General features: G+C 45.4%; 3 protein-coding genes and 1 non-coding gene across 5 annotated transcripts; 3 read left to right on the top strand and 1 right to left on the bottom strand.

Annotated features, from left to right (window-relative positions):
* The first annotated feature begins 8,769 nt into the window (after nt 1-8,769).
* On the top strand, nt 8,770-10,783 carry LOC123090630 (serine/arginine repetitive matrix protein 1). 2 transcript variants are annotated; one of them, XM_044511949.1, is made up of 3 exons: nt 8,770-8,983; nt 9,107-10,352; nt 10,442-10,783. In XM_044511949.1, coding segments are annotated over exons 1-3 (1,341 nt in total). In that variant the 5' UTR covers nt 8,770-8,889; the 3' UTR covers nt 10,443-10,783. The 2 variants fall into 2 exon arrangements, with proteins under 2 accessions (XP_044367884.1, XP_044367883.1); XM_044511948.1 differs by lacking the exon at nt 10,442-10,783 and having other exon boundaries at nt 9,107-10,435.
* Nucleotides 10,784-12,515: 1,732 nt separating this feature from the next.
* On the top strand, nt 12,516-17,968 carry LOC123090631 (plastidial pyruvate kinase 1, chloroplastic). Its single transcript, XM_044511950.1, has 7 exons — nt 12,516-12,969; nt 15,481-15,568; nt 15,659-15,849; nt 16,076-16,194; nt 16,700-16,943; nt 17,046-17,280; nt 17,370-17,968. The coding sequence occupies exons 1-7, from the start codon at nt 12,559-12,561 to the stop codon at nt 17,708-17,710; spliced, it is 1,629 nt and encodes a 542-aa protein (XP_044367885.1). The 5' UTR covers nt 12,516-12,558; the 3' UTR covers nt 17,711-17,968.
* A 337-nt stretch (nt 17,969-18,305) lies between these two features.
* On the top strand, nt 18,306-18,379 carry TRNAT-AGU (transfer RNA threonine (anticodon AGU)). Its single transcript has one exon. It is a non-coding gene; the product is annotated as a tRNA-Thr (tRNA).
* A 1,525-nt stretch (nt 18,380-19,904) lies between these two features.
* LOC123090629 (uncharacterized) lies at nt 19,905-25,150 on the bottom strand. Its single transcript, XM_044511947.1, has 6 exons — nt 23,794-25,150; nt 23,103-23,203; nt 22,224-22,406; nt 22,051-22,141; nt 21,476-21,785; nt 19,905-21,354 (listed from the first exon to the last, which is right to left on the bottom strand). Exons 1-6 carry the CDS (start codon nt 25,080-25,082, stop codon nt 21,031-21,033), a joined length of 2,298 nt encoding a protein of 765 aa, XP_044367882.1. The 5' UTR covers nt 25,083-25,150; the 3' UTR covers nt 19,905-21,030.
* Between the last annotated feature and the right edge of the window lie 109 nt (nt 25,151-25,259).

Here is a 25,259-nt window from a genome sequence, read left to right on the forward strand (position 1 = left end):
CGTATGACGGAGAGGTATCTCTGGGCCCACTCGGTAATGCATCATCACAATGAGCTCAAAGTGACCAAGTGTTTGGTCATGGGATCATGCATTACGGTACGAGTAAAGTGACTTGCCGATAACGAGACTGAACGAGGTATTGGGATACCGACGATCGAGTCTCGGGCATGTAACGTACCGTCTGACAAAGGGAATTGTATACGGGGTTGTTCGAATCCTCGACATCGTGGTTCATCCGATAAGATCATCGAGGAGCATGTGGGAGCCAACATGGGTATCCAGATCCCGCTGTTGGTTATTGCCCGAGAGCCGTCTCGGTCATGTCTACATGTCTCCCGAACCCGTAGGGTCTACACACTTAAGGTTCGGTGATGCTAGGGTTGTATGAATATGAGTATGCAGTATACTGAATGTTGTTCGGAGTCCCGGATGAGATCCCGGACGTCACGAGGAGTTTCGGAATGGTCCGGAGGTAAAGAATTATATATAGGAAGTGGTATTTCGGCCATCAGGAAAGTTTCGGGGTCACCCGGTATTGTACTGGGACCACCGGAAGGGTCCCGGGGGTCCACCGGGTGGGGCCACTCATCCCGGAGAGCCCCATGGGCTAAAGTGGGAGGGGAGCCAGCCCATAGTGGGTTGGTGCGCCCCCCTAGGCCCACCCCCTGCGCCTAGGGTTGAAACCCTAGGGTGGGGGGCGCACCACATGCCTTGGGGGGCACTCCTCCCCCCTTGGCCACCGCCCCCTTGGGAGATTGAATCTCCCAGGGCCGGCGCCCCCCCTGGGGGCCTATATAAAGGGAGGGGGAGAGGGGCAGCCGCACCCTGAAGTCCTGGCGCCCCCTCCCCCTACTACACCTCTTCCTCCTCCGTCACGTGCTTGGCGAACCCCTGCCGGAGTGCTGCTGTTCCACCACCACCACGACGTTGTGCTGTTGCTGGAGCCATCATCATCAACCTCTCCTTCCCCCTTGCTGGATCAAGAAGGAGGAGACGTCACACGCTCCGTACGTGTGTTGAACGCGGAGGTGCCGTCCGTTCGGCGCTAGGATCTCCGGTGATCTGAATCACGGCGAGTACGACTCCATCATCACCTCTCCATCTAACACTTCTGTACGCGATCTACAAGTGGTATGTAGATGCAAACTCACTCCCTTGACTCGTTGCTTAGATGAACTCATAGATGGATCTTGGTGAAACCGTAGGAAAAATTTTAATTTTCTGCAACGTTCCCCAACAGATCAATGCCGCGAAAAAGGAGCAGTTCCATAGGCTGGGGCCAGGTGGCTACATGGTGTCCCAGCCTAAGTGGGATAAGTCTAAGAGATGCAGGCTGCAGGGGTTATTCCGATTACACTGAGCTGGCCCCAGGTGCAGGACTTGGTTCTATGCACATGGGGGCGTTGGACCCAAAGACAGGCCAGGTTTTGAAGAAGGCAAGTCTTAAAGGAGTCGAGGACAAAATACTTGTTGCAATAGAAGAGGCTCGAACGGGAGTGTTCCCGCCCAACAGAGAGAACGACGAGCTAACACACGCCCTGGGAAATCCTGAACACCCGGGAAGAACACGAGGCGTAGGTGTTGTTCCATGGTATGAGGGGTTTTCAGACTGGAACGCCGACTATAGAAGTCGTGCCAGAAGGAAGATGGAGGAGGAGAAGAAGAGGAAGCTGGAGGAGGAGCAGAGGAAGCAGGAATAAGAACGGCTTAAAGGCCTAGAACTTTCGCACATGGAGTTTGCACTCCTATTGCAGCGGCAGCAGCAGCTGATTCACGAAATCACCATCCAGGGAAGGGGGCCTCTGCAGCGGCAGGAGGTAGCGGATCCATGCCGAGTTCCGCACCGGGCCATGAGGCACTGCTGGATACATACCCTGTGGATGACATCACTAAAAACACTAATTGTGAGCTACATACATTAGTGAAGAACATATCCATCAAGGTGGCGGACGGCATTCCTTATACAACCCCCCCCCCCTGAAGCAACCTTCCATTGCAATCCGATTCCAGCTGGCTATGCTCGTGTCGGGGTGGATGAAGTGGTGGCAGAATATAGGGGGCTACAACTTGACATTCCTGGAGGTGAGGACGAGCGCACACTGGGAGAGGCATTACATCGTATAGTTCTATGGAGAAAGGATTGCATCATCTTTCCAAGGCCACCGACATTGCGTCAGCCGACTCCTCCTCCAAGTCTGCCACCGCGTCAGCAGTCGACTCCAGATCCTCCAAGTCAGGCACCGCCTCTACAGACTCCTGCTCCTTCAAGTCCGCCAACGCGTGAGGCCACTCCTCCTCCTCCAAGTTCGGCACCGCATGAGCCCACTCCTCCTCCTCCAAGTCATCCGGCATCGCGTTAGCCCATGCCTCCTCCTCCAAGTCAGGCACCGCGCAAGCTGTCGCGCAAGTCGTCTCCATCGCCTCAGCAGACTCGGCCGCCTGAGCAACAGCGGAAGAGAGTCGCCCCAACTATGGCGGCTGGCGGTACAAGTAAAGGAGGCAAGATATTCCAATATGGTCTAAGCCTCGCGCTTCTTCCGCAGAGGCCTTACGATAGGAGCGAAGAGGAAAATGCAGCCGAAGTCAGGAGACAATTGGACGCCCATTTTGGACCGAAACCACCATCGCCGCCAAAGGAAAAAGTGCCTGAGCATGTCATTGAGCACTTTATTCGTATGGCTCAGCCACCAGCTTCAAAGCCAGTTGACTCGGACTATGAGCACCAAATCAGGAAGACACATGGGCGCCGAAAGAAGGAGTCGAGATCGAGCTCCAGCCAAGCAGCTGCCAAGAAAAGCGGGTAAACTGTTCCCCAGCTGAGAGAACATGTGGTGCAATCGATCCCCCCGCTCGTTGTACCATCAACACATGTGAGTACCGGCTACGATGTGCCAGTAATAACCGACGATCATAGAAGGATGGCTGAAGAGGCCGGTGTCACTGTGGAACAACTCCTAGAGCTCGAGCCCACACCATTGATTACAGAGGCGGAAATAAAACGGAAATATGCCCGTGGCGAACCTTTGGTCAAGCCTGAGGAGGTCAAGAAGGTCTCAACGAGAATGTATCAATTGCATGAATGGTACACGAAAATTACCAAGACTACCAATCGAGAGTCCCTCATGGTAAAAGTCAAGGCAGATCATTACTACCATGAGAATGCTCTGTATGTTGAGTTTACAGAACTGTTTCAGTTATTCAATCAAGACGCATTCGATAAATCTCTTGTCAGTTGCTATTTGTCTGTAAGTGATTTCTTTTTGTAATTTAATTAAGTCTCTAGCTACCTGTAGTGCTCGTTGATCATTACCTATAATATTATCCTCACTATATTCTTTTTTGTGGTATTATGCAAAATGAAGATCTATGAAATGGAAAAAGTTGTACGCTATGGCATTGGGTTCATTGACCCAAATATCGTTAATCAAGTAACATGGTCAAAGCCATTCTATAAACAAGATACAGAGACTAGCTTCTAGAGTTCTTGAAGCGCCTAAATACCAATCAAGATATACTACTTCCTTACCACTTCGGGTGAGTCACACTGTCTTGTACTACAAATTCTGTTTTTTCTTACTAGCTAGATGTTAATTAATAAGTGTATAGGGTTTAGGGTAGTTGATGAGTGTTATGCACATGCCCGCTTAATTTTTATACATGCAAACGTGTGCGCATGCAGTTACCACTGGATCTTGTTAATCATTTGAGTTGAAGATGCTGAAGTTGAAGTTCTGGACTCGCTACTTAAACCACCCGAGGAGTACGAAATCGTGAAGGGGATAGTCGACGGGTAATTTCAATCATCATCAAACTATATGTCGGCCTCTTTAGTTCTTCATTTCCTGATATCAACTAATTAATAACTCATTTATTCATTTTCTTTGCCGGCGGGCAGGGCTAGGCAAAAGTTCAGGAAAGAGGCTCCAGGCGAATGGAAACAAAAGCTGTATTGGTTTTGACCCAAGGTATAATTAATTAAGTAGTACTAGCTAGCTACCATCTCTCTAATTCTAGTTTCAATATACCATTAGTTATCATGCTTGCTTAATTATTATTTGATTGAATTCTATTCTCGTAAAATACATGAAGCAGTTGTCGGGGAATAATCTATGTGCATACTACGTTTGCGAGAACATTCGCATGATGGCGTCCGAAAGGAGCATAGATGATTGACAGCAATGGGTACGTTGCCAGAGCACTATTCACAATTTTTACATCATTATCGATATCTAATATATATACACACAACTAATACATGCATATTTGATCTCCTTCTTTAAAGTTCCAGGACGTGCGGGAGAAGCTCCTACCAGGGGATCGTGTATGAGCACTTCAAGAAGAAATAGCGGGATTTTTGCTCGACCAGGTCATAGATCCCAAAGGAGAATTCCATTACCCGCTACCACTGGAGTAATGCCTCCATGTAGGAGAAATTGTACATATATATATATATATATATATATATATATATATATACCAATTTGTAGTATGTGTGAATGGTGGTGCGAGACATTCGATGATATATATATAAATATGATCGGTCGTTCTACGAGAAATTCTATTTATATATATGCATAACGTGTACAATATGTAGTATCATAAAATATCAGCAAATAAAAAAAAGGAAAACACAAAATTAAAGGAAAAATAAATCATAAACCCAAAACCCTCCTAAACCTTTAGTATCTGTTGGTATGTCAAACCGGTACTAAAGGTCTCCCAGCCCCCGGCCCTCGCCCCTGCCACGTGGTGGCCCTTTAGTGCCGGTTTGTGCTGAACCGAGACTAAAGGGAGGGACCTTTAGTCCCCACCCGTTAGTGCCGATTGCCCAACCGGCACTAAAAGCCCTTATGAATCGGTAATATAGCTTTGTTTTCTACTAGTGTAGAACTATGGAATCATGTCAGGGAGATGTTTGAAAGTATAACTCTAGATGGAAAAAATGATAAAATTAGATGGAATCTGATGGGCAATGGAAAATATATTGTTAGGTCATGTTATAGACATTTGGTCCAGATGGGATCACATATCCATATAAATTCATGTGGAAACCAAGATGCTTCCTAGGGTTAAAGTTTTTTATGGCTGCTGTTGAGAGATAGCATTCTCACTAAAAGAAACTTGAAAAAAGAGGATGGCAAGGTGACAGTAAGTGCTTGTTTTGTGGGAGGGGAGAAAACATAGATCATCTCTTCATACGTTATTCTATTGCAAAAATGCTATGGTTGGTTATGAAATGCTCATTTTGTATGCATGATATTCCTGATAGTGTTAATAACATTCTTCCTGTGTGGCTTAGCAAATTTGATAAAAGTGATAGAAGTCTTATGATAGTAGGCATCTCTACGATGCTATGGACTTTGTGGAAGCTTAGAAACAAATTGGTCTTTGATAATATCAGAGCAGTTGATCCCGGTGTGCCGGTGAATCTAATTATTAAAAATTTACATGATTGGTGTGTGCTGCAGATAAACCAAGAAAAAATAAGGAGCATAACGGTTCATGTAAGGCACGTTGAGCGGGTGTCACGGGAGATCTTCAAAGCTGCACATGGCTGGAGGACTAGAGCACCAAGACTGACTACTTCTGGAATCCAAACATGATGAAGATCCTCTGAAGTTCTCTCTACTGCTTGATCTTCCTTTGCCCTCGCGTTGTCTATCTTTTGGACTTGTAATAACATACCAGAATGTGGGTTTAGGGTTTGCCCTTGTGTCTTTATTAGGTGTAGTCTGTTTGATATGAGTTGTTGGAAGGGAGGGAGGGATGGCTTCCACCCTTGTAATAGCGTTGTCGAATGTTTCTATCGATAGTTGAACTGATGTGTGGGGCTTTGTAGTTCCGAAGACATTGTGGTTTCTCTTATATGAAATGGGAGAGAGAACTCTCTTTGTCAAAAAAAATAGGAAGCACCTCTAAGGGAAGTTAGTAGAGCTCACCGGAGAGATTTCTGTCTTTAAGCCGGGAGAAATGATGTGGATAGTGAGGAGTACAAGTGGCACTAGCATTATCCCGAGGCAAGACGATCATTTATGGATTCGAGAATTGGCATAAACACAAATGAGCCTTGTCCAGTGAATCCTGCGTATTTCTTTTGTTTGAGTATAGGCTCACTTGATTGTCGAAGTAAGGATGCATCTAGGGAGCGTCCATGCACTTTACAATCTGTGGGCTCACCAAGGAAATACCCTACTCCTTCTTGGATGTTTTTGTCTCTTAGGTGAGCCGAGTGATTACAATGTAACCCTCCATCCCAAAATAAGTGTCTCAACTTTTGTACTAAAATTAGTGGAAAGTTGAGACACTTATTTTAAGATGGAGGGGGTATCTGTTATCGCCGGTAGCCATCTGAGTATCTTCGTACCTTTTTCTCTCCCGACATCCTCACCTGGAGTTTTTGATGGGTTGGAACAAGATATTCCACCAAAATAACATACAATAAATCACACCCTCCAGCTACCCCTGCCCCCTTCAGATGGATTTGGAAGTTGCGTTGCATGCATAAGCCAAAATATATTCTTACGACGCCTAATCAAGGACAAACTAAATATAAGGGGCCTCATGCCCAGAAAGAATTTTCATTTTATTCATGTTCTTTGCACCAAAAATGTCACTCAAAGCCTCTCACGCCTTTGTTTAAATCATGACTTCAACTACAACTTCTGTGTATCTCTTGGTATACGATGGAACATTGATCTACAACTCCAAGAGACGATATTGAAGTGTATAATAGAAAAAGATTTCACGCCTCAAGGTAATCCTATCAAAGGTTGATGGAGCAAATGGAAACACATAAATGACATCATTTTTGGTAATCACAAATTCTGGATCTTGATCTAAATCATCGCAGTCAATTAAAGATCACTTTCTATGATCTTGGAAAGAGCCAAACCCAACTTGAAAGAAGGCATGCAAGTACGGATTGGCCATTTGTAATTTTGTTTTTTACACCTTCCCAAGGTTTGGCCGACCCATCTATAGTAGGTACAAGCTTTCGGTTTTGGGGATCTTCTAGAAGATTCCCAATGGTTTTTAACGGTTTTGGGAACCTGGTTCCTGGACCGGTTTTTCTATTTCCCTTATCTTTTTTTGCCTATGTTACTTTTTTTGTTTTTGTTTTCTATTTCTTTTTCTTTTCTTTCTTTAATCCTTCTATTTTTTTTAGTTTTTCTTGTTTCTTTTGTTTGAAATTTTCAAATATTTGTTCTGAATTTTAAAAAATGTTCTCGTGTTCAAAATTTTGTTCACAAAAATATTATTTCTTTGAAAATTTGAACACAATTCCAAAAAATGTTCATGTTTCAAAAATTGTCGTTGGTTTCAATACTTGTTCATGATTTCAAAAAAAATCATGTTTCAAAAAATGTTTAGGGATTTAAAAACTGTTCTCGTTTTCAAAATTTGTTCAAGATTTCATAAATATCTTTGTGTTTCAAAATTGTTCTCAATTTCATTATTTGTTCAAGATTTCATAAATATCTTTGTGTTTCAAAAACTGTTCTCGTTTTCGAAATCATGATTTCTTAAATATCTTTGTGTTTCAAAATTGTTCTCATTTTCAAAATTTGTTCATGATTTCATAAATATCTTTGTGTTTAAAAAATTGTTCTTATTTCGAAATTCTGTTCATTATTTCGAAATTTGTTCAAAAAAACTGTTTATTTTTTTTAAAAAAATGTGCAAAGTTAAGAGCAAATTTTGTTCTTCTTTCACAAATAAGGTTCAGAATTTTTCAAGATCTGACGAAATTCTAAATTTTGTTCCTATAATTCAAAAACTATTTGAAAGTTTCAAAGTTTGTTCACATTTCCAAAAATTTCTTCGTGCTCTTGAAAATGTTTTCGATTTTTTTTAGCAATTTGTATGCTACAGTAAATAGGATGCCGGAGTGAACATGACGTTATAATTAAAAACTATTCACTCTACCATCTGTCACTATCGGCCGTAAGGTGTAGTGGCTAGCAACACATGTTAGTTATCCCGACGTCGTGAGTTTGGTTGTTCTTCGCTATATATTGGCCTGCCTTGTTGGAGACGCTCGTGTGCATGAGGCCGACAGTTTGGCGCAGTTAGCGTCCTGTTGATTCTCAAAAATGAAAAAATGAAAAAAAGAGTTAGCGTCCTATAGGAGCTCCCATTTTATAGAGCTGGATGTGTCTTGAATTTTCATGTCATCATCTTTAGCTCGACGTTTTTGCAATCTTGAAGTCCCCCGGAACTTTGCATAGCAACAAAAGAAGAAGTTTTTCTGCGAAAAAGAAGCGAAAAAAGAAGGAGCAGACATGACAAAGCCTCAAAAAACTACTCCGCACGAGTTGTGAGAAGGAGGGAGGAGGAGGCAAAAGCAAAGGCTCTACTGCATTGGGCCGTCGTCCTATATCGTCTCAGCTCGGGCCTGCCGGCCGGGACTAGCAGGGCCGGCCTCTCCTCTCCGGTGGACCGCTTCATTTCTCTCCCTCTCTCTCCGGGCCGCCCGCGATCGTTTCCTTGGAAATTTGGAAAGGAAAAGGAGGAGAGCAGCGCGACCTGGTTTCAAACGCCGCGAAGAACTGATTGCCGAAGCCGTGGCAACGGTCGACTGAGCGAGCGACCAACGGGCAGAACAGAGTCCGTTGGGCTCCGGATCATCCAGTCCACCGCTCTTCCAGGCGGGCCCGGGGCCCACGGTGGCATCTGACCACTGACGATCCCCACCACCCAACGGTCACTTCACTCCTCCCCTCAATAAAAAAACACCTCGCCCAACGGCGTCCTCCCCGGAATCTAGCCGTTGCGCCTCCCCGTCTTAACTCCCTCCGCTTCCTCGCGCATTTCATTCCATTCCATACCATTCCATTCCATTCCCCCGAGAAGATCTTGCCCCGCTCCTCTCCGCTGCGCCGTCCCGAGATGGCAACCGTGGCCAGGTCCCCGTCGCCGGCCGCGGCCAGGCCCTGCCCCGCCATGCGGCGGAGCGCCGACTCCAACCCCTTCAAGCCCGCCGGTAATTTCCCTTGATTTCTGCTGGATTTATTCTCTCGTTGCGGCGGCACCCTCGATTCCCCCTTCTCGATTCGGTGGTTATGGCACGCCAGCTCTGACTGAATGCCCCGTCCCTCATCCGCAGATTGCCCCTCGCAGAGGAGCTCCAGCTCCAAGGGCGGCGGCGGCGGCTGCGGGTGCCACCACGCCTCCTCGCCCTCGCCGCGGCGGAGGTCGCTCTCCTCCTCCTTCGGGGAGAAGGAGAACGAGCCGCGGGACCACGCGGCTCGGACCCCCAAGCCCGCGGCGCGCTCTGGCGGCCCCAAGAACTTCATGGCGCCCACCATCTCCGCCGCCTCCAAGGCCGCCTCGCCCAGGAACAGCACCAGCAAGGTGCTCGGGGAGCGCAACCACGACACGCCCCACCTCGCGCCCTTCTCCCCCGCCAACCTCGCGCACAAGCCCAAGCCCGACCCGCGCCGCCTCCGCCTCTCCTTCGACGCCCCTCCCGCTCCCGCCGGAGACGACGACGGCGCGGGGGTGGAGGATCCCGTGCGCGCGGAGCGCAGTCTGCGGCACTCGTTCGAGGCACCTCCCGCGCCCGCCGCATGGCACGGCCCGCTCGCTGGAGACGACGACGACGACGCGGGGATGGAGGATCCCGTTGGCGTGCGCGTGGGCGTGGGCCACCAGCTCGCGGCGGCCGATCCGGTGGACGCGGAGCCGTCCCGGGCGGCCCTGTACGACCCCAAGACCAACTACACTTCGCCGCGGCCGCGGTTCCTCCACTACAAGCCCAACCCGCGCGTCGACATCTACGGGCACAGCCGCGCTGGCGTCAGGCGCCTCGAGGACGGCTTCGCCTCCGCCTCCGCCTCCGCCTCCGAGAGCAGCGACGAAACCGACGCCACTGCCACCACGGAGGACGACCTCACGGAGGAGGAGCAAGAGCAAGCACAGCAGAATCACCTGCCAGGGGAGCAGCCAGCTCTCGCCGCTCCATCTGAGGCCGCCGAGGCTCGCGTCCTGGCGCCAGAGCCCGCGCCGGGTTCGCCGCCGCCTCCTCTGCTGCTGTCATCATCGGCTCCAGCTGCGGTGACTCCCGAGCCGGCTCGCGTCTCTGCACCGGAGCCGAGGGCGACTCCTCCGCGAGCTCGTGCACTGACGCCGGAGCCGAAGCCTGGGATGCGAGCTCCAGCGAAGAAGAGGTCCTCGTTGAGGTTCCTGCTTCCCGTCGCTTTCGTTCTGTTCATGTCTGCTGCTTCCGTGTGCGTGCTGCTGCAACCAGATTCTCCGATCATGTCAAACACCGCCTTGTCGAGGGCGGCGTCCAGCTTTCTTTCAGTTCAAGAATCACACCCTGTGGAGTTGGCTGCTTGGCTCAAGCAATGGTCAAGCAGTTCCTGTTATCTTCTCTGGTCAGTCAATTTCAAATGTGATGTATGCGTGTAACTTACAGGTTGTGAGCTTGTTTTTGCAGAGGAACAAGGATGATGAGGCGATGACACCGGTCCGACGCTCCAGCAGGCTGCGGAGTGTCAAGTCACCCGAGGCCGAGTCTAGTTAGTTAGTGCTCTGACTAACTACCATTCAGGGCACCTAACTCGTCGTAGCTGCTGCTTGCCCAGTTCCACGCACCTTGTTAGACAGACACAGCTTTCTGCTGTCATTTTCTGCAAAATTGATTGGTAACTAGTAGTAGGATTTATGTTTGTGGTTTGAGATTGCTTAGATCTGCATAAGTGATTGTGGACAATTCCCTTGTATTGCTTCTCTGATTGAGATGAATATTCTTATCAAACTCTGCTGGTGTTGTGTTTCATACTGAGAGTTGATCCCAATACATTAGAACTATTTTTTAATGGTTGTGCTTCAAGTGTAATGCTGTGTGGACAAGGCATCATCTGTTGCTTTGTGACTTTGTTTAGCCCTTCTATATTCATATTACTCCCTCTGAGTATTAGTTTACCGAGGGAGTTTTCTTAATATGCCGAAAGTATGTAACCTTTTCACACGAAGGATGCGAGATTTTGAAGAATTCCTTCCTGTCATGAAACATACGAACAAAGTAAAATGTTAATCTAGACAAAACAGCTGATTTAGCGTTGTCAGGTGGGCACGTTTGTCACCTATCTCCATAGTAGTTTGGACTTGACATCAAAACTGTATGTGTGCATCTTGTATTTCTCGTTTGCAAAATACGCAATACTGTGATTTTCAAGCATATACTCCCTCCGTTCCCAAATACTTTCTAGTCATTTCAAATGGACTCAACATACGGATGTATGTAGACATATTTTAAAGTGTAGATTCACTCATTTTGCGCCGTATGTAGTCACTTGTTGAAATCTCTACAAAGACAAGTATTTAGGAACGGAGGGAGTAGAATCTCTCCTCTATTTGCCTCACTTTCAGAGGATTTTAACGCTTTCGAACTGTGCATCAGCAAAGTTTCTAACATGGGTAATAAAGAAATGACTATTGCATTGTTTGAAGCTTCTATAAGAACCAGGCAGCGAATCAATGAACCGGCGGTCTTATCGATAAAAACCCACGACAACCTTACCGGTTTGGTCACCGGTCCAATCTTTAAAATATACTCGATAGTACAATGGAAAGACAACAAGACACAAGACGACTGTCAAAAACTAAAATTGCATGGAAAGACAACAAGACACAACAAGACACAAGACAACAAGTCTGTAAGAGCTTGAAAAATACACCAAAATGCATTGAACCAACGGTAAGGGGGACGGACACATGCAAATGCCCTCCTCATATATCAGGCTTTGAAGACCGCAATAGCCACTCGTCGTTGAGGCATCACTCCACACGGCACATACTTGAAATCCTTCATAACCAGTCCAAAGGCTTGGAGAAACTGGGATATGCCACAAAACAACCATCACCATCACCGTCGTCACCTCGTCGTTGCCGCCGGAGAAACGAAAACGTAAGGGAAACAAGAATATACTTGACCTAAAAAAATGAAAGGTACGGGTCCCCACTCCTCTGGCAGCCGCCGAACAGCCGGGCAGGAAAGAGATTCCAAAGCCCCCTGCTTGCAAATTGTCGAGATTCACATACTTCGTTGCATGTTGGTAGCACTTGTTTAAAAATGATTGTACACGAAATGGTGTATCACCTACAAACAACATGTCGACTATGAAATGATAGAGCGTCCAACCCCTGATGTCTGAACCTTTTTTTTATCGCACACCAATCTTTTACTCCCTCCGAATGCTCTTATATTATGGGAAGGAGGGAGTATTTTTTTTTTACAATCATTATCACGCACCAATCACTAGCAAAAGAAGTGATAAAAAAGAACTCATGAAAAAAGGACAATTTGCTTTGGGAAAAGCGGGTAGCAATCAGAGGCGGGAAAAAAAACTCAAACGGCCGGCCGTCCCCACATGCCAGGGACAGCCCGCCCAATCCGTCTTCCACTTGCCAGGTGGGAGTGGGACCCACCTGTCATTGGCGCCACCACCCTGCGCAGAGCCACACTATACTTCGTCGCAGGAAGGAGTCCGCCCCTCGCATCGTCCGCCCACCACCATCGCCGCCGCCGCCGCCTCGGAAACCCTAGGCCCGATGGCCACCTCCGCCGCCGCCAGCTCGTTCCCCTCCTACCTCTCCCCGCCCCCCGCCTCCCGCCGCAGCGGGGCCCGTCCGGCCCTGGCGGCGGCGGCGGCGGAGGGGGTGATGGACGTGGTGTCGGAGGCGGAGCTGAGGGAGAAGGGGTTCATGGGCATGCGGAAGACGAAGCTCGTGTGCACGGTGGGCCCGGCGTGCGTGGACGCGCTGCCGGCGCTGGCGCGCGGCGGGATGGGCGTGGCGCGGGTCAACCTCTGCCACGGCGGCCGCGACTGGCACCGCGCCGCCATGCGCGAGGTGCGGAGGCTCAACGACGAGGAGGGCTTCTGCGTCTCCCTCATGGTCGACACCGAGGGCTCCCAGCTCCTCGTCGCCGACCACGGCGGCGCCGCCTCCGTCAAGGCCGAGGTATGCCGTGCCGGGCATGCTGTTTTCTGCAGCTGCGTCAGTCAGATTCAGGCGCTACGCATGGGTGTGCTCGTGCCGTGGTTTTTACTTTGTTGTGCTGTGTTTGACTTTTGCGCTGCTGTGGAGTAATCTGATCAGGGATCGTGCAGTGACCAGAAGTAAAAAATTATACTCGATCTAGGAGAAGGTCATATTAATCTCTAGTCTTGTCTGGGGAATTGGGACTCAGTTTTAGACAGCACCACTAAGCTACTGACAATATTCTGCGACAGCATCACTAGATTCTCGAAATTTGATTATGGTACTCCCTCCGGTCCTTTTTACTCTGCATATTAGGTTTGACCGAAGTCAATCTCATTCAACTTTGACCAAGTTTATACAAAAAATTATAGACATTCACATAACAACACCAATATCATTAGATTCATCTTAGAATATATTTTCATATTATATTTATTACATATTATAGATGCTAATAATTTCTAATATAAATTTGGTCAAACTTAGCAAAGTTTGACTTTCAGCAAATCCAATGTGCAGAGTAAAAAGGACCGGAGGGAGTAATAAGGAAGTTTGTTTCGCTCACTAAGTGGTAACTGCACATGATGACTAATAAGAGAAACAAACTGTAATGAGATTTTTTTTTGGAGAAAGTCATATTAATCTCTAGTTTTGTCTGGGGAATTGGGACTCAGTTTGGTAGATAGCATCACTAAGCCACCGACAATATTCTGCGACAACATCACCAGATTCTTGAAATGTGATTATGGTAATAAGGAAGTTTGTTTCGCTCACTAAGTGGTAAGTGCACATGATGACTAATAAGAGAAACAAACTGTAATGAGTTCCATAAGAAACTGTACCGAGAAACAAATTTGCATCCATCAGATTCGGGCGCTACATATGGGTGTGCTGGTTTCGTGGTTTGTACTGTGTTTGACTTTCTGCTGTGGGGTAGTCTGATCACAGATCATGCAGTAACCAGAACTCCAGAAGTAAAAGGTTCTACTCGATCTACGAGAAATCGGGGCTCAGTTTGGTAGACAATATCGCTAAGCCACAGACAATATTCTGCGATAACCGAGCCGTAATTTTCTTTTTGTGTAACAACAACTCATTGTGTCGCCAAACACATTGGCAGTAACTATCATGTTGTGAAAATAGAGTCCAAGATCAAACAATTGATATTCAGTATACAGGCACTATGTCTATGCTTGCTGATCTTCTCACTAAAGGCTACCAGCATGTCTCTTTTGAACACATATTGCTGGCATGTGCCTAGTGGGAATCCTATAATTATTGGTCATTGGACAGTCATGATAACGAGATTCTCAAAATTCGATTATGGAAATAAGAAAGTTTGTTTCCCTCATCAATTGCACAGGATGACTAATAATAAAAGAAACAAACTGTAATGAGGGCCATAAGAAGGTAGTATGGCTATACAGTATACACACATAAAACCCCTAAATACCATAAGGTAGTTCGGCCATAATCTACTCACATCAATATGAATTAACCTGAGTTTGGCGAAGCCATCTTTCTAGTCAATGTAGTAGAAGAAGATGAGCCGATCACGAACCTGGTGAGTTTGCTGACAGTGTGGCTATTTCAAGTCAATGGAAAGCACTCTCCAGATTGGTTTGGAGTGATGCAAGATTGGGAGCACTTGTAACCTTGATTAATTTTGTGGTTTCAAGTCCAGGGCCACCTATTCCATGCTCATTAATTAATTAGTTAATCCCCAATGACATTTTTAATCTCACAATTACTTATGCTACCTTTTAGGTCATAGTTAACTTAGTCATTTGATTAAATTATCATCTAACAGTGGGATCCCGACATCCCGTGCCACTGTGACAATATGTGATTTGATTAGATTGACAGCATTTTGTTAGGATGATCATTAGTTGGGTGCTAGCCTTCAAAATAATTAATTGGGTGTTTCTGGGTGAAGAGATCCTTTTTGTGGTTGGTTACCTTTGCTGGCTGTTGTACACACATATGCTTAATATATGTTTCGCTTATTTAATGTATAACTTGATTAGTTTATAGAACTTTATGATTTGATAGTGGCCCCTCTCCTTTTATGATAAACAAAAATAGTAGTCGTTTCGGTGCCTGCATGTTATCGGGAAACAGGAGTATCAATCAGTTTTGCTAGTCATACATTGAACAGCACACTATTTTCATGCTAGCTTAGATTGAGTGGGTGTTTTACTATAAGTTGGACTGTTTGATTCTGAGCTCCTGGTGAAAAAAAGTGAATTGTACAGTTGTCCTGGATGACAGGCCAGTCTGAGGGTTTGACATCACCTGTGATCTATAATTATATTTATACTTAAATTTTCAGTAGAAGGTACAATTGTATTATTTCCCAAAGCATCGATCTGCATTGTAAGAAAGAAAGAGAACGTTGTGTTTTCTCAACATATGTTTTAGTCCTCAATGCCTTGTCTTTCAGTGAAGATGGAAATCCTGATATCTTTTCTTTCTTTGATGGTGCCGCAGGATTGCTCTGAATGGTTATTTACCAGTAAAAAAACCGATAAAGTTTGCCCATTCACAATGCACGTGAACTTTGATAAGTTTTCTGAAGGTCTGAAGATGAACATAAGTTGGTTGTTGGTTGTCCATAATATGAATTTTAAGAACAGCTTATTCACAATATAGTTGCTGCACTTTACAGGCATTCTAGTTGGTGATGAGCTTGTCATAGATGGTGGAATGGCAACATTTGAAGTTACAGAGAAGATCGGAAGTGATCTGCGCTGTAAGTGCACAGACCCAGGTTTGCTTCTTCCTCGAGCCAAGTTGTCATTCTGGAGGGACGGAAAATTAGTTGAAAGGAACTTTGGGCTTCCTACATTATCCACAAAGGTTAACTTATAATGCAACACTTATTATTCTTGTAGCTCTTGTATTTCATTTTTGATAGTTTCATTTTAATTTTCTCACTCATTAAGAACAAACCATATGTTTGGTCATTATCAGTTTGATATCTAGCATGACAATTTTTTTGGCTAATATTCTTAAATTTTTATTCTTACATTACTTACTGAAACTAGTATCTTCTTGCTTGCTAACTGCCTATATTGTATTGTAGGATTGGGCTGACATTGAATTTGGCATAACTGAGGGAGTTGATTGTATTGCTCTTTCATTTGTAAAGGATGCTAATGACATTAAGTCCCTGAAAACGTACCTCTCCAGAAGATCATTAGAGTGAGCAGAACTGCAATTCTTAAAGGACCTAAATATAAGTTGGTGATACACATATTTGTTCCACAGAGGCGTCTGTAGTGTAAAAGTTGCTTAGAATGTCTAGGATTGTCCAAGTTAGAACTTCGATCACAGAAATTACCAGCAGCAGGATTCTGACTTCTGAGCCTCTGACTGCTGTTGTACAGCTTCCAATAAGTGCAGGATTCTTTTGTAGTTTAGAGCATGCTATTTGCTATATCTAACTTGGAAAATGTGAAATGGCGTAGCAATAGAAATTGACGCCATTGTTTGACGATAGAGCATATAAAGTGGGAGTCTGTTATTTATCCAACTAAAATGGCACTTTAGGACTTGTGCCTGTGATACTGATATACGTCAAAACTTAGCAACTGGCACAGTTCAATCCATTAAAAGATGGCATACATATTCTTTAGGACTTAAGAGTTATATTACTGTTCATTTTGTTGGGTATCTGCTATTGTAATGCAATCTACTTGTATAACAGACACATTAAGATATTTGCAAAGATCGAGAGCCTGGAATCTCTCAAGAACCTGAAAGACATTGTAGAGGCATCAGATGGAGTCATGGTTGCGCGTGGTGATCTTGGAGTTCAGGTTCCTCTAGAACAAATCCCAGCCATCCAAGAGGCGATTGTTGAATTATGTCGAAACCTGAACAAGCCTGTGATAGTTGCTTCTCAGCTTCTGGAATCAATGGTTGAATACCCAACGCCTACTCGTGCAGAGGTAACCTGAACTAATTTTTATGAAATTTTGCTTCTCAAGACCTAATTACTTTAGCCTTTTATTCTCGCATTCACTTGACGAACTCTCGTTGCCTGTATTAAGGTGGCAGATGTTTCTGAAGCAGTGCGGCAGTACGCAGACGCTATAATGCTGTCAGCTGAGTCTGCTATAGGTGCATTTCCCGAGAAAGCTCTATCCGTCCTACGTGCTGCTAGTGAGCGGATGGAATCATGGAGCCGCGAGGAGAACATGCAAAGTCTTCTTCCGCAATATCAGCTTGCAATCGCTCTGCCCGACCGGATTTCGGAGCAGATTTGCACCAGCGCTGTGGAAATGGGTATCTTGTTTTCTTGTGTAAATAGACTCCATCATATCCAATCTCTATTGTTCCATCGAAATTCACTTGTTGTGTTATACTCCATGCAGCAAACAACCTTGCCGTGGACGCCATCTTCGTCTACACAAAGCATGGCCACATGGCGTCGCTCCTGTCACGCAACCGGCCCAACCCTCCCATCTTTGCGTTCACCGATGACTCCAACACAAGAAAGAGCATGAACCTTTACTGGGGTGTGATCCCGCTCCAGCTCCCGCTGTCGAACAGCATGGACGACAACTTCAAGCAGACCATCAAGCTCCTGAAGTCCAAGGGCTCGGTGAAACCTGGGGACTCCGTCTTGGTCGTTGCCGACTCGGATCTGAACCAACCTTGTGCTGCTGCCACATCATCAGTGTACCAATCCATTCAGGTCCGCTTGGTGGACTAGGCTAGGCATGATTGAACTCGGATAGCTGTCACTATACCGAGGTTTTACGGCAAATGTGCTATATAGAGTGAAGAACAGTTTGTGTATTTGTGCATGCATTACGTGTTTTCGCTGTCCAGTGTGTGAGATATATGATCATGTTGATCTCCGTGAGAACGGTTACTGCCTTACACTTGTGTTTGTGACAATTGCTGATCCCTTGTGGATGCTTTTTTTCTTTTTCTTTTTGAAGGTAGAAGTATTGTTTGATCTCCGTACTGTCTCAGATGGTCCAGTTAAGCACAAATTCTTGCCGTGTTAGTGCTAGAGTTCTATCAGATGAATTTCAGTACTAAATTACTGTGAGCAAATACTAATAATTATGAATTAAGAGCCTTCTTTTGGATATTCTAAGACCTGTCTGCCACTCGTACCTCCTACATAAACAATTGAAAAAGCTAGGATACGCACTTCGTTTTTGTTGCTCGTTCCAAAATATAAGATGTTAAGCGTGCACTCAAACTTTCCCATCATCGAGCACTACCTAACGAAGGACTAGAAGAGCACCAAAGGGCAGAACAAAACAAAAACGGTGAATTCATAATAGTGTCACGAAGCTTTCATAGCTCAGTTGGTTAGAGCACCCGTTTAGTGAGCGGGAGGTCTTGAGTTCAACTCTCAATGAAAGCAAATTTATTTCTTTTTTGCTCTTTTTGGATGACCATAACAAATTTTCTGCCCGGTTGAGCTCTCAATGAAAGCAAATCGAAGTGATTTTGCATTTTCCACCGGTATAAACATTTCAGCCCAAATGTTTCTTGTGTTTCCAAGTACCAAAGAAGATTTTTTTGCTGAGCACAACTATTTTTTTTCTTATATGCTTCGTGTTTTTCCACGCATACCAGAACATTTCACCCCAAAGTTTCTTTCATTTTCCAAGTACCAAAGCAAATTATTTTGTTTTTTCCCTACATACTTCATGTTTTTTCACGCTTAATGTCTCTTGTTTGCTTCCGTATGGCATAAGGGCATGTCCAATGCTGACCCGCAAATGGACACGACAAATGTGTGTTTTTATGTCCAGACGTGGTCCGTAAACATGATGCGGGAGGTGCGCCATGCAATGTTATTCACAAATTAATCCGGTTGGAATGAGAGAAAGTATGTGGGGACCATGCATGTGGTGGAGTATTGTGCGGTCGTGTCCGGTAAGGAGGAGAGAGAGAAGAGGGGGACCATGCATGTGGTGGGATATCGTGTGGTGGTGTCCAGTTGGGAGAAGAGAGAGAAGAGGGAGACCCTGCATGTGGTAGGATATTGTGCATGTCCGGACTCCCGTATAGCTCCCCCTCACTTTGACTCCGATTTACCAAAAAAACAACGTTCGGAGCGCAAATAGGGGTCCATGTTCGATGCCAAAAATTAATAAAAGTGATCCGGACAACATACATCGGAGCTTTGCAGGTCTCCTTTGAAGATGCCCTAACATGAGTGATTTCTCTTGTGAGAACACCCATAGAGATGCACAATGCCCAATACTAGCCCCCCTCGAAATATTGTTACTTTTCCAAAAATGAATATGTATTTTTTTGTGAAATACCCATATCTATAATAAACATCCATCAAAAAGTACAAAACACCCTAAACATAATAAAAAAATCATGTCAAGGTCTTTGGACCACCGAACGACGAGTACCGTCGTCATAACGAGCCGCTCATGCGTCACTGTTACCGTTCTCATACTAGAGTCGGCCAGACCTTGTCAATGACAGTAGGGACCTCTTCGTGCACGTGACCCTAAGACCAACGTTCTCATACCAGAGTCGGCCAGATTTGTGAATGTAAAAAAAAATATCCAAAAAGAACTGTCAGAAATAAAAAAATAATCCAAATAGAGCCTAATTAATCTCTTCAAACAGGCCGGTTGAGCCAAACCTGTTCAATCCTGCATATGCAAACTAGTAATGGCCTTGTTTGGGTGTTGGAAGGAACTGTTTGCTGTTTGGACTTATTACTTGAATTCTCATCATCATTCCATGGAAGACCATTTAACCAATGCTGTCTTCCTAATGTTTCTTATTTAATCTTCCTAATATAGATAGTAGATGATGTTGATGAAAGCAGACAATGCTTTCATTTCTCAAAAAAAAAAAAAAAAAAACTGTGTTGTGGGTTGACCATATCTGAATTTGTGTTCGCTGCCACATGTCAGCTATTTGCCTTCTAAATTTATGTACACATATTTTAATCTTTCTTATCAATACATCTGGAATAGCAGTGCCAGTTTGATCATATATGGATCTATCTAAATAGTGTACTTGCACAAGCTAGCTTTAACTACACAAGAGCAGCAACCCTGTCATACATAAATTACGGAAAAATAATCATTATAGCATGATCATGAAAATAGACCGATTCATTTAACAAGAACACTGACATAGTCGTTGGTTAGGGGGCAACTCAAATGGCAACAACAGAAGCCTAGAAGTAGTGTAAATAATCTTGGGGTTGTAGGAAAAGGCTTCAGATGGGGTAATGTCAGGCCTCCGCTGAATGCTGAAGCTTCTCCAAAAGAGGCTTATATCAAGTGGTTGTGCCGGAGGAAGCCACCGGGTTCGCGCAGAGCATCACCGCGGAGGGGAACGACAAACACCACCGGATGGAGGAGGGAACGCAGCCAGACCCAGAGCCTGAGGAGCCGGTCGCCGACGAGCCCATCTACGGCTTGCCTTGTCCAGACTTCTCACCTGAGAGATGATCCGGATGTGCAGTAGGATGCTGTGGCCCTCACCTACATCCTTGGCCGCCATCTTCTCCGGCCTCTAGTACATTTGTTTGCTCAGTCTGCCAGTTAATGTTAGAGATCTGAGCTCGCTTGCAACAATGTAATGTGTAATCTGCAAATGCATCTAGTATTTGCAACATTCTAGTTTTCTGATAACTAATTGTTTAACTTCCATTCGCAAAGAAAAAAAAATATTAATCATCACTACTAGCCTGCCTCTCAGAATTAGCAAGAATAGAACATTCTTCAAACAGTAGAAAATTCAAATGTTTCATTGCAACTGATGCAACACCTAGACAATAAATGTTTCTTAAATGATCACTGACTTGCAAAAACTATATCTAAGAAGTATCTAAGAAGTACTACTAGCTGATCAATCAAGGCAGGCAAAATATAATAAATTAATACTCCCTCAGTCCCAAAATTCTTGTCTTAAGATTTGTCTAGATATAGATGTATCTAATACTAAAACTTGACTTGATACATCCGTATTTAGACAAATCTAAGACAAGAATTTTGGGACGGAGGGAGTATGAGTTTTGCTTAAGAAGTACTACTACAGTAACGTCCAAAATGGTTTCGCAAGTCTCTTTGGAGAAGGTTCGTAGGAGATCGACTCATCTTTAGCTCGTTTCATGTCTCTGCCAACAATCTCAAAGTTGGTTACGCTACTTCCAGTGCTTCCTCTTGGTGCTGCCGTTGACATAGTTGGGGAATGGAAACTGTTGTTTGATCGTGTCATCTGTGAACAAGTCAAAGATGCAGTTCTTGCCATAGTATTCTTAACATTCTGCTCATGACTTGCCTGTGAGACCACCCTCTTCATAATATTATCCATGCCGTCGCTTGGGGTTGGCATTGCTTGCTTCAGTTCTTCAAGCTGAACCAAAACAATTAAGAGAGATGTTATTATTCCTTACAAAACGTCGTCTTCGTTCATAGAGCACTAGATTCATGAGCAGAACCAAACTGGTAGCATGAATAAAATTAAGTTTGTTCACCTTCTTCTGGACTCGAGACGACATTCTAGCAAGGTAAGATATATCATCTTCCAGAGTCGACTTTCCTGAGTGTCCTTTAGCAGCAGATGCTCTAAGGTCTTTATCAGCCAACAAAGCTTCCTTGGCAATTTTCAGATTATGTATATCAGCCAACAAAGCTTCCTTGGCAATTTTCAGATTATGTATATCAGCCAACAAAGCTTCCTTGGCAATTTCCAGATTATGTATATGCGACATGCATAATGAAATAGCCTTTGTACTATATCTGATTGCATCTCCAACCTTGGATGCCAAACCTATGCGGAGGTTTCTAGAACTGAATTAAGGTAATCAACAAAGGAAGAATTGAACTCAAAGACCTAATCATAACAAAACAGCACTATCTACCTAACATTTTTTTCTGGTGATCACAGTCCTACTCCAAATCTACACTAACATGTGGATTCAAAAGCAGGTGAAGGCACCTGTGCAAGATTTGGGTCAACTCAAATTATTTGAAACCACACTATTATGCTGATTTGTTCTACTACTATACAGCAGAGTGGCTGACACTCTTATCACCACAAAGAGGATACAGATCGACAATTCGAAAATGGTCAGGCCCAACCAAATGTTCCAAGATCGCTAAAGCTTCGAAGTAGTAACCGATTGATTTGTCTCTGTCCTCTACAAAAGTGAAAATCAAATGTGAGGCCTTGATTGACCATTCACCAGCCTAACACATGGTAACTGAGATAGCTGAGATTACCTCTTGTCATGGAGATTTCAGCTAGAGCATTCAATATATTAACCTTCTCCATTGTCTTCTCTGGACTCTTGGCAACTATCACCCTTGCAGTATTCAACATTTTCCAGGCCAAATCCAAAACAGAATCATCTCCATCGCCTGTCATGTTCCCATCCGTCTGACCTTTGCCACGCAAGTTTGTCCCTAACCAACAACAACTATATTAGCACGTACCATTGAAAGAAGAAAAACATTTTTTCCTTTAGAAAATGGAAGAGTTTTATTATTCCGGGCCTCTGAATCGAGGATGCACACAGCCCAAGAGGAAATAAACAGCAATAGATGCACACAAATGCGTACAAGATCCAACTCACTTAGTATACTGTGATCATATAATATTAATGAAAACATTCCAAGTCCCAAACTATTAGTACTTTGCATTGGCATGGGCAAATTACTGATAAGAAGTTTATTAGGTATACTCTTCATTAGGCATGAACAGACAATGAGAACTTATTGCAACCAGTAGTGCTATCAACTACTCCCTCCGTCCGGAAATACTTGTCATTGAAATGGATGTATCTAGATGTATTTTAGTTGTAGATACATCCATTTTCATCTATTTTGATGACAAGTATTTCCAGACGGAGGGAGTAGATACTACAGTATATAGATTTAAAAAGGATAATAATGCCTTTCAGTGTATATGAGTGTCTAGGGCAGTAGCAGTGCCATGTTAAAGTTGTGGGGTCAACTAATCCTGCAGTTTTCTCTAAGAGACCATTCCATAAACCTGAAGAACAATGCAAAATACAGTGATATATTTCAACCTATAGTGGTGAAAGTGATATAAATGATAAAGCATACCTTCTTCATTTGGTGCACGCTTTGAAACATTACCTGAACGATTGGCTGCCTCCCGAGCTTTGCATAACAAGGCACCTCCATAATGGTAAAACGTGTTAGCACACTCAGGAGCAAGGCCTCCATAATGTCGAACCCTACGTGACAACAACAACAACGCATTAATTTACCGATGCATCATCGTTAACATTATAGCATAAACATGTACTCTGAAGTGGACAAAACCATTTTATGACACAATGTGTAACTATGTTCTGTTGACTGCCTTTTATAGTTACTAGTGCTTGCACAGAAGAGGAGCCATATAAATGAACTGCACAGTGATCAAATAGGATAATACCTATCCCTCAAGCAATTGGACTTTGATTTAATTCTCATCGCATTACAGACGTCACAACAAAATATGATAATACCTATCCCAGGTGGTGTTGTCAGGTCATACTGGCTAGCTAGACTCACTAACCCCTCAAAGACCAACACCCACACCATTGTGCTCACTGTCAAATACATGAAACCAAAACACCACCCTTGGTAACCACATTAACATACAGCATGTTAAATCCTACTAAGGTAGCTACAAATGTCAGAACTCAAAAGGATCTGAGACACACATGAAAAGAACAATGAACTAACTGCAAATCTTCTTTCCCACAAACTATCCATATGTTACGCTACAGCAGCATGTCTAGCTAGGAGAACAAGTGGAGTTTGGGAGTAGAACCCAAACCTGATCTCGAGAACATGTCTGAAGCAGTCAGCCGTGTAGGCCAAGTCCTTCTCATTGATAGCCATGCACCCCTCATCAAACAGCACCTGCGCCCATTCTAGTGATTTCTCCTCCCAGACCCCTTGCTGACCACCCCTTCCCAGTTGTTTCAGCCATGGCGCTGGGCTGTGGTGTTCACCACCGGGCACTTGGAGCCTAGAATGTGGAGTGTAGAAGCCGACAACTGGAATCAAATTACAGAAACCAGGACTAGAACACACAATTTTCGCCTGCTCCGACTGTAGCTCAACCATGAAGAGGCTATAAATAGTTTTAACAAAAATAGCATTTGCTCCCTCCGCAAAGCCCAACACTGGAGCAAGTGTGACTGGGTCGAAGAAACTGTCCATGTCGACGATCCGGCTCAGCACCCATCGTGCATCAGTGCCATCACTCGCCTCCCTTTTCCACAATATGAGCTGAAAATCAATGGCTTCGGCAACCCCCAGTCCACCATCCTCCGCCAGCATGAGGTTAAATCTTTGGCGGCCCCTGCCGTAATCGTCAGGTGGTCTATCCAACACAGCCAGTACACCACTGTCCAAATTGTACTCCAGGATCGTCCCACCGTCGGACAGGAAGTAGAGCAGAGACCTCCCAACCAGCACGCTGGAATGGTTCTGAAATTCCATGGTGAACTCATCTTGCCTCGAGTTCAGCTTGCCCCATGTGCCAGTCTCCGACGAGTACAAGCACGCCGATGTGACAACGTGCCGGTCTTGTTCGCCGGCGAAGAGGAAGACCACGCCGAAGGGACCTCCTGCACAGTCGCGGTGGTCGCACCAGTCCGCTGTGCAGAACACTGCCGCGGCCGGCCACTGGCACCTGAACGCCGCGGGCACCGGTATGCCCCGACGGGCGCCCGTGATTGGCTCCCACAAGAGGAGTTCCTGAGTTTCCTGGCGGCGGTCGGAGAGGAAGAGGGCGCGGCCATGGCGGCAGTCGACGGGGCGCCAGAACCGGCGGTCTGGAGCGGCGAGGGAGAAGGGCGAGGCGGTGGTGGGGAAGAAGTCTGGGATGCCCCCGTCTTCCCAGTCGTGGAGGAAGCCGAGCACGGGGGGTGCCCGGTGGCGGTGGAGCCCGATGTAGCGGCGGCGGAAGCGGGGATGGGAGACGGCGTTCCTCCAGGCCTTGCAGACGAGGGAGGCGCGGAAGAGACAACCTGGGTCGTCGGGCGGGAGGCGGAGGAGGATCTCTTCGACGACGACGTCGTCCGGGAGCGCCGGCGGCGGCGGCGGCGGTGCTGCCATGGTGGCCGTTGGTTGGGTTTGGGTGCGGGTGGGGAATGGTTTCGGCTCAGCCAGATCGGAACGGACCTTGGCCACAGAGAAGCCAGCGGGCCAAGCCATGACATGGGCTGGAGTTAGTAATGGGCTTGGGCTCGTGGGAGCTGCTGATTTTGCTATTCACACCATGGGCTGGAGTTA

Source organism: Triticum aestivum, chromosome 4B (genome assembly GCF_018294505.1).
Source record: "Triticum aestivum cultivar Chinese Spring chromosome 4B, IWGSC CS RefSeq v2.1, whole genome shotgun sequence".
In the NCBI taxonomy this organism is placed as follows: domain Eukaryota; kingdom Viridiplantae; phylum Streptophyta; class Magnoliopsida; order Poales; family Poaceae; genus Triticum; species Triticum aestivum.

What these genes read in the sequence shown, in the direction of transcription:
- LOC123090630 (XM_044511948.1), top strand. Translation starts at nt 8,890, where the DNA reads ATGGCAACCGTGGCCAGGTCCCCGTCGCCGGCCGCGGCCAGGCCCTGC. An exon ending in CAACCCCTTCAAGCCCGCCG is followed by an intron (nt 8,984 to 9,106) that starts GTAATTTCCCTT and finishes CCTCATCCGCAG; the next exon opens with ATTGCCCCTCGCAGAGGAGC.
- LOC123090631 (XM_044511950.1), top strand. Translation starts at nt 12,559, where the DNA reads ATGGCCACCTCCGCCGCCGCCAGCTCGTTCCCCTCCTACCTCTCCCCG. An exon ending in CTCTCCAGAAGATCATTAGA is followed by an intron (nt 16,195 to 16,699) that starts GTGAGCAGAACT and finishes CTTGTATAACAG; the next exon opens with ACACATTAAGATATTTGCAA. An exon ending in CACCAGCGCTGTGGAAATGG is followed by an intron (nt 17,281 to 17,369) that starts GTATCTTGTTTT and finishes TACTCCATGCAG; the next exon opens with CAAACAACCTTGCCGTGGAC.
- LOC123090629 (XM_044511947.1), bottom strand. Translation starts at nt 25,082, where the DNA reads ATGGCAGCACCGCCGCCGCCGCCGCCGGCGCTCCCGGACGACGTCGTC. An exon ending in AGACATGTTCTCGAGATCAG is followed by an intron (nt 23,204 to 23,793) that starts GTTTGGGTTCTA and finishes GTTGTCACGTAG; the next exon opens with GGTTCGACATTATGGAGGCC. An exon ending in TGAAATCTCCATGACAAGAG is followed by an intron (nt 22,142 to 22,223) that starts GTAATCTCAGCT and finishes TCACTTTTGTAG; the next exon opens with AGGACAGAGACAAATCAATC.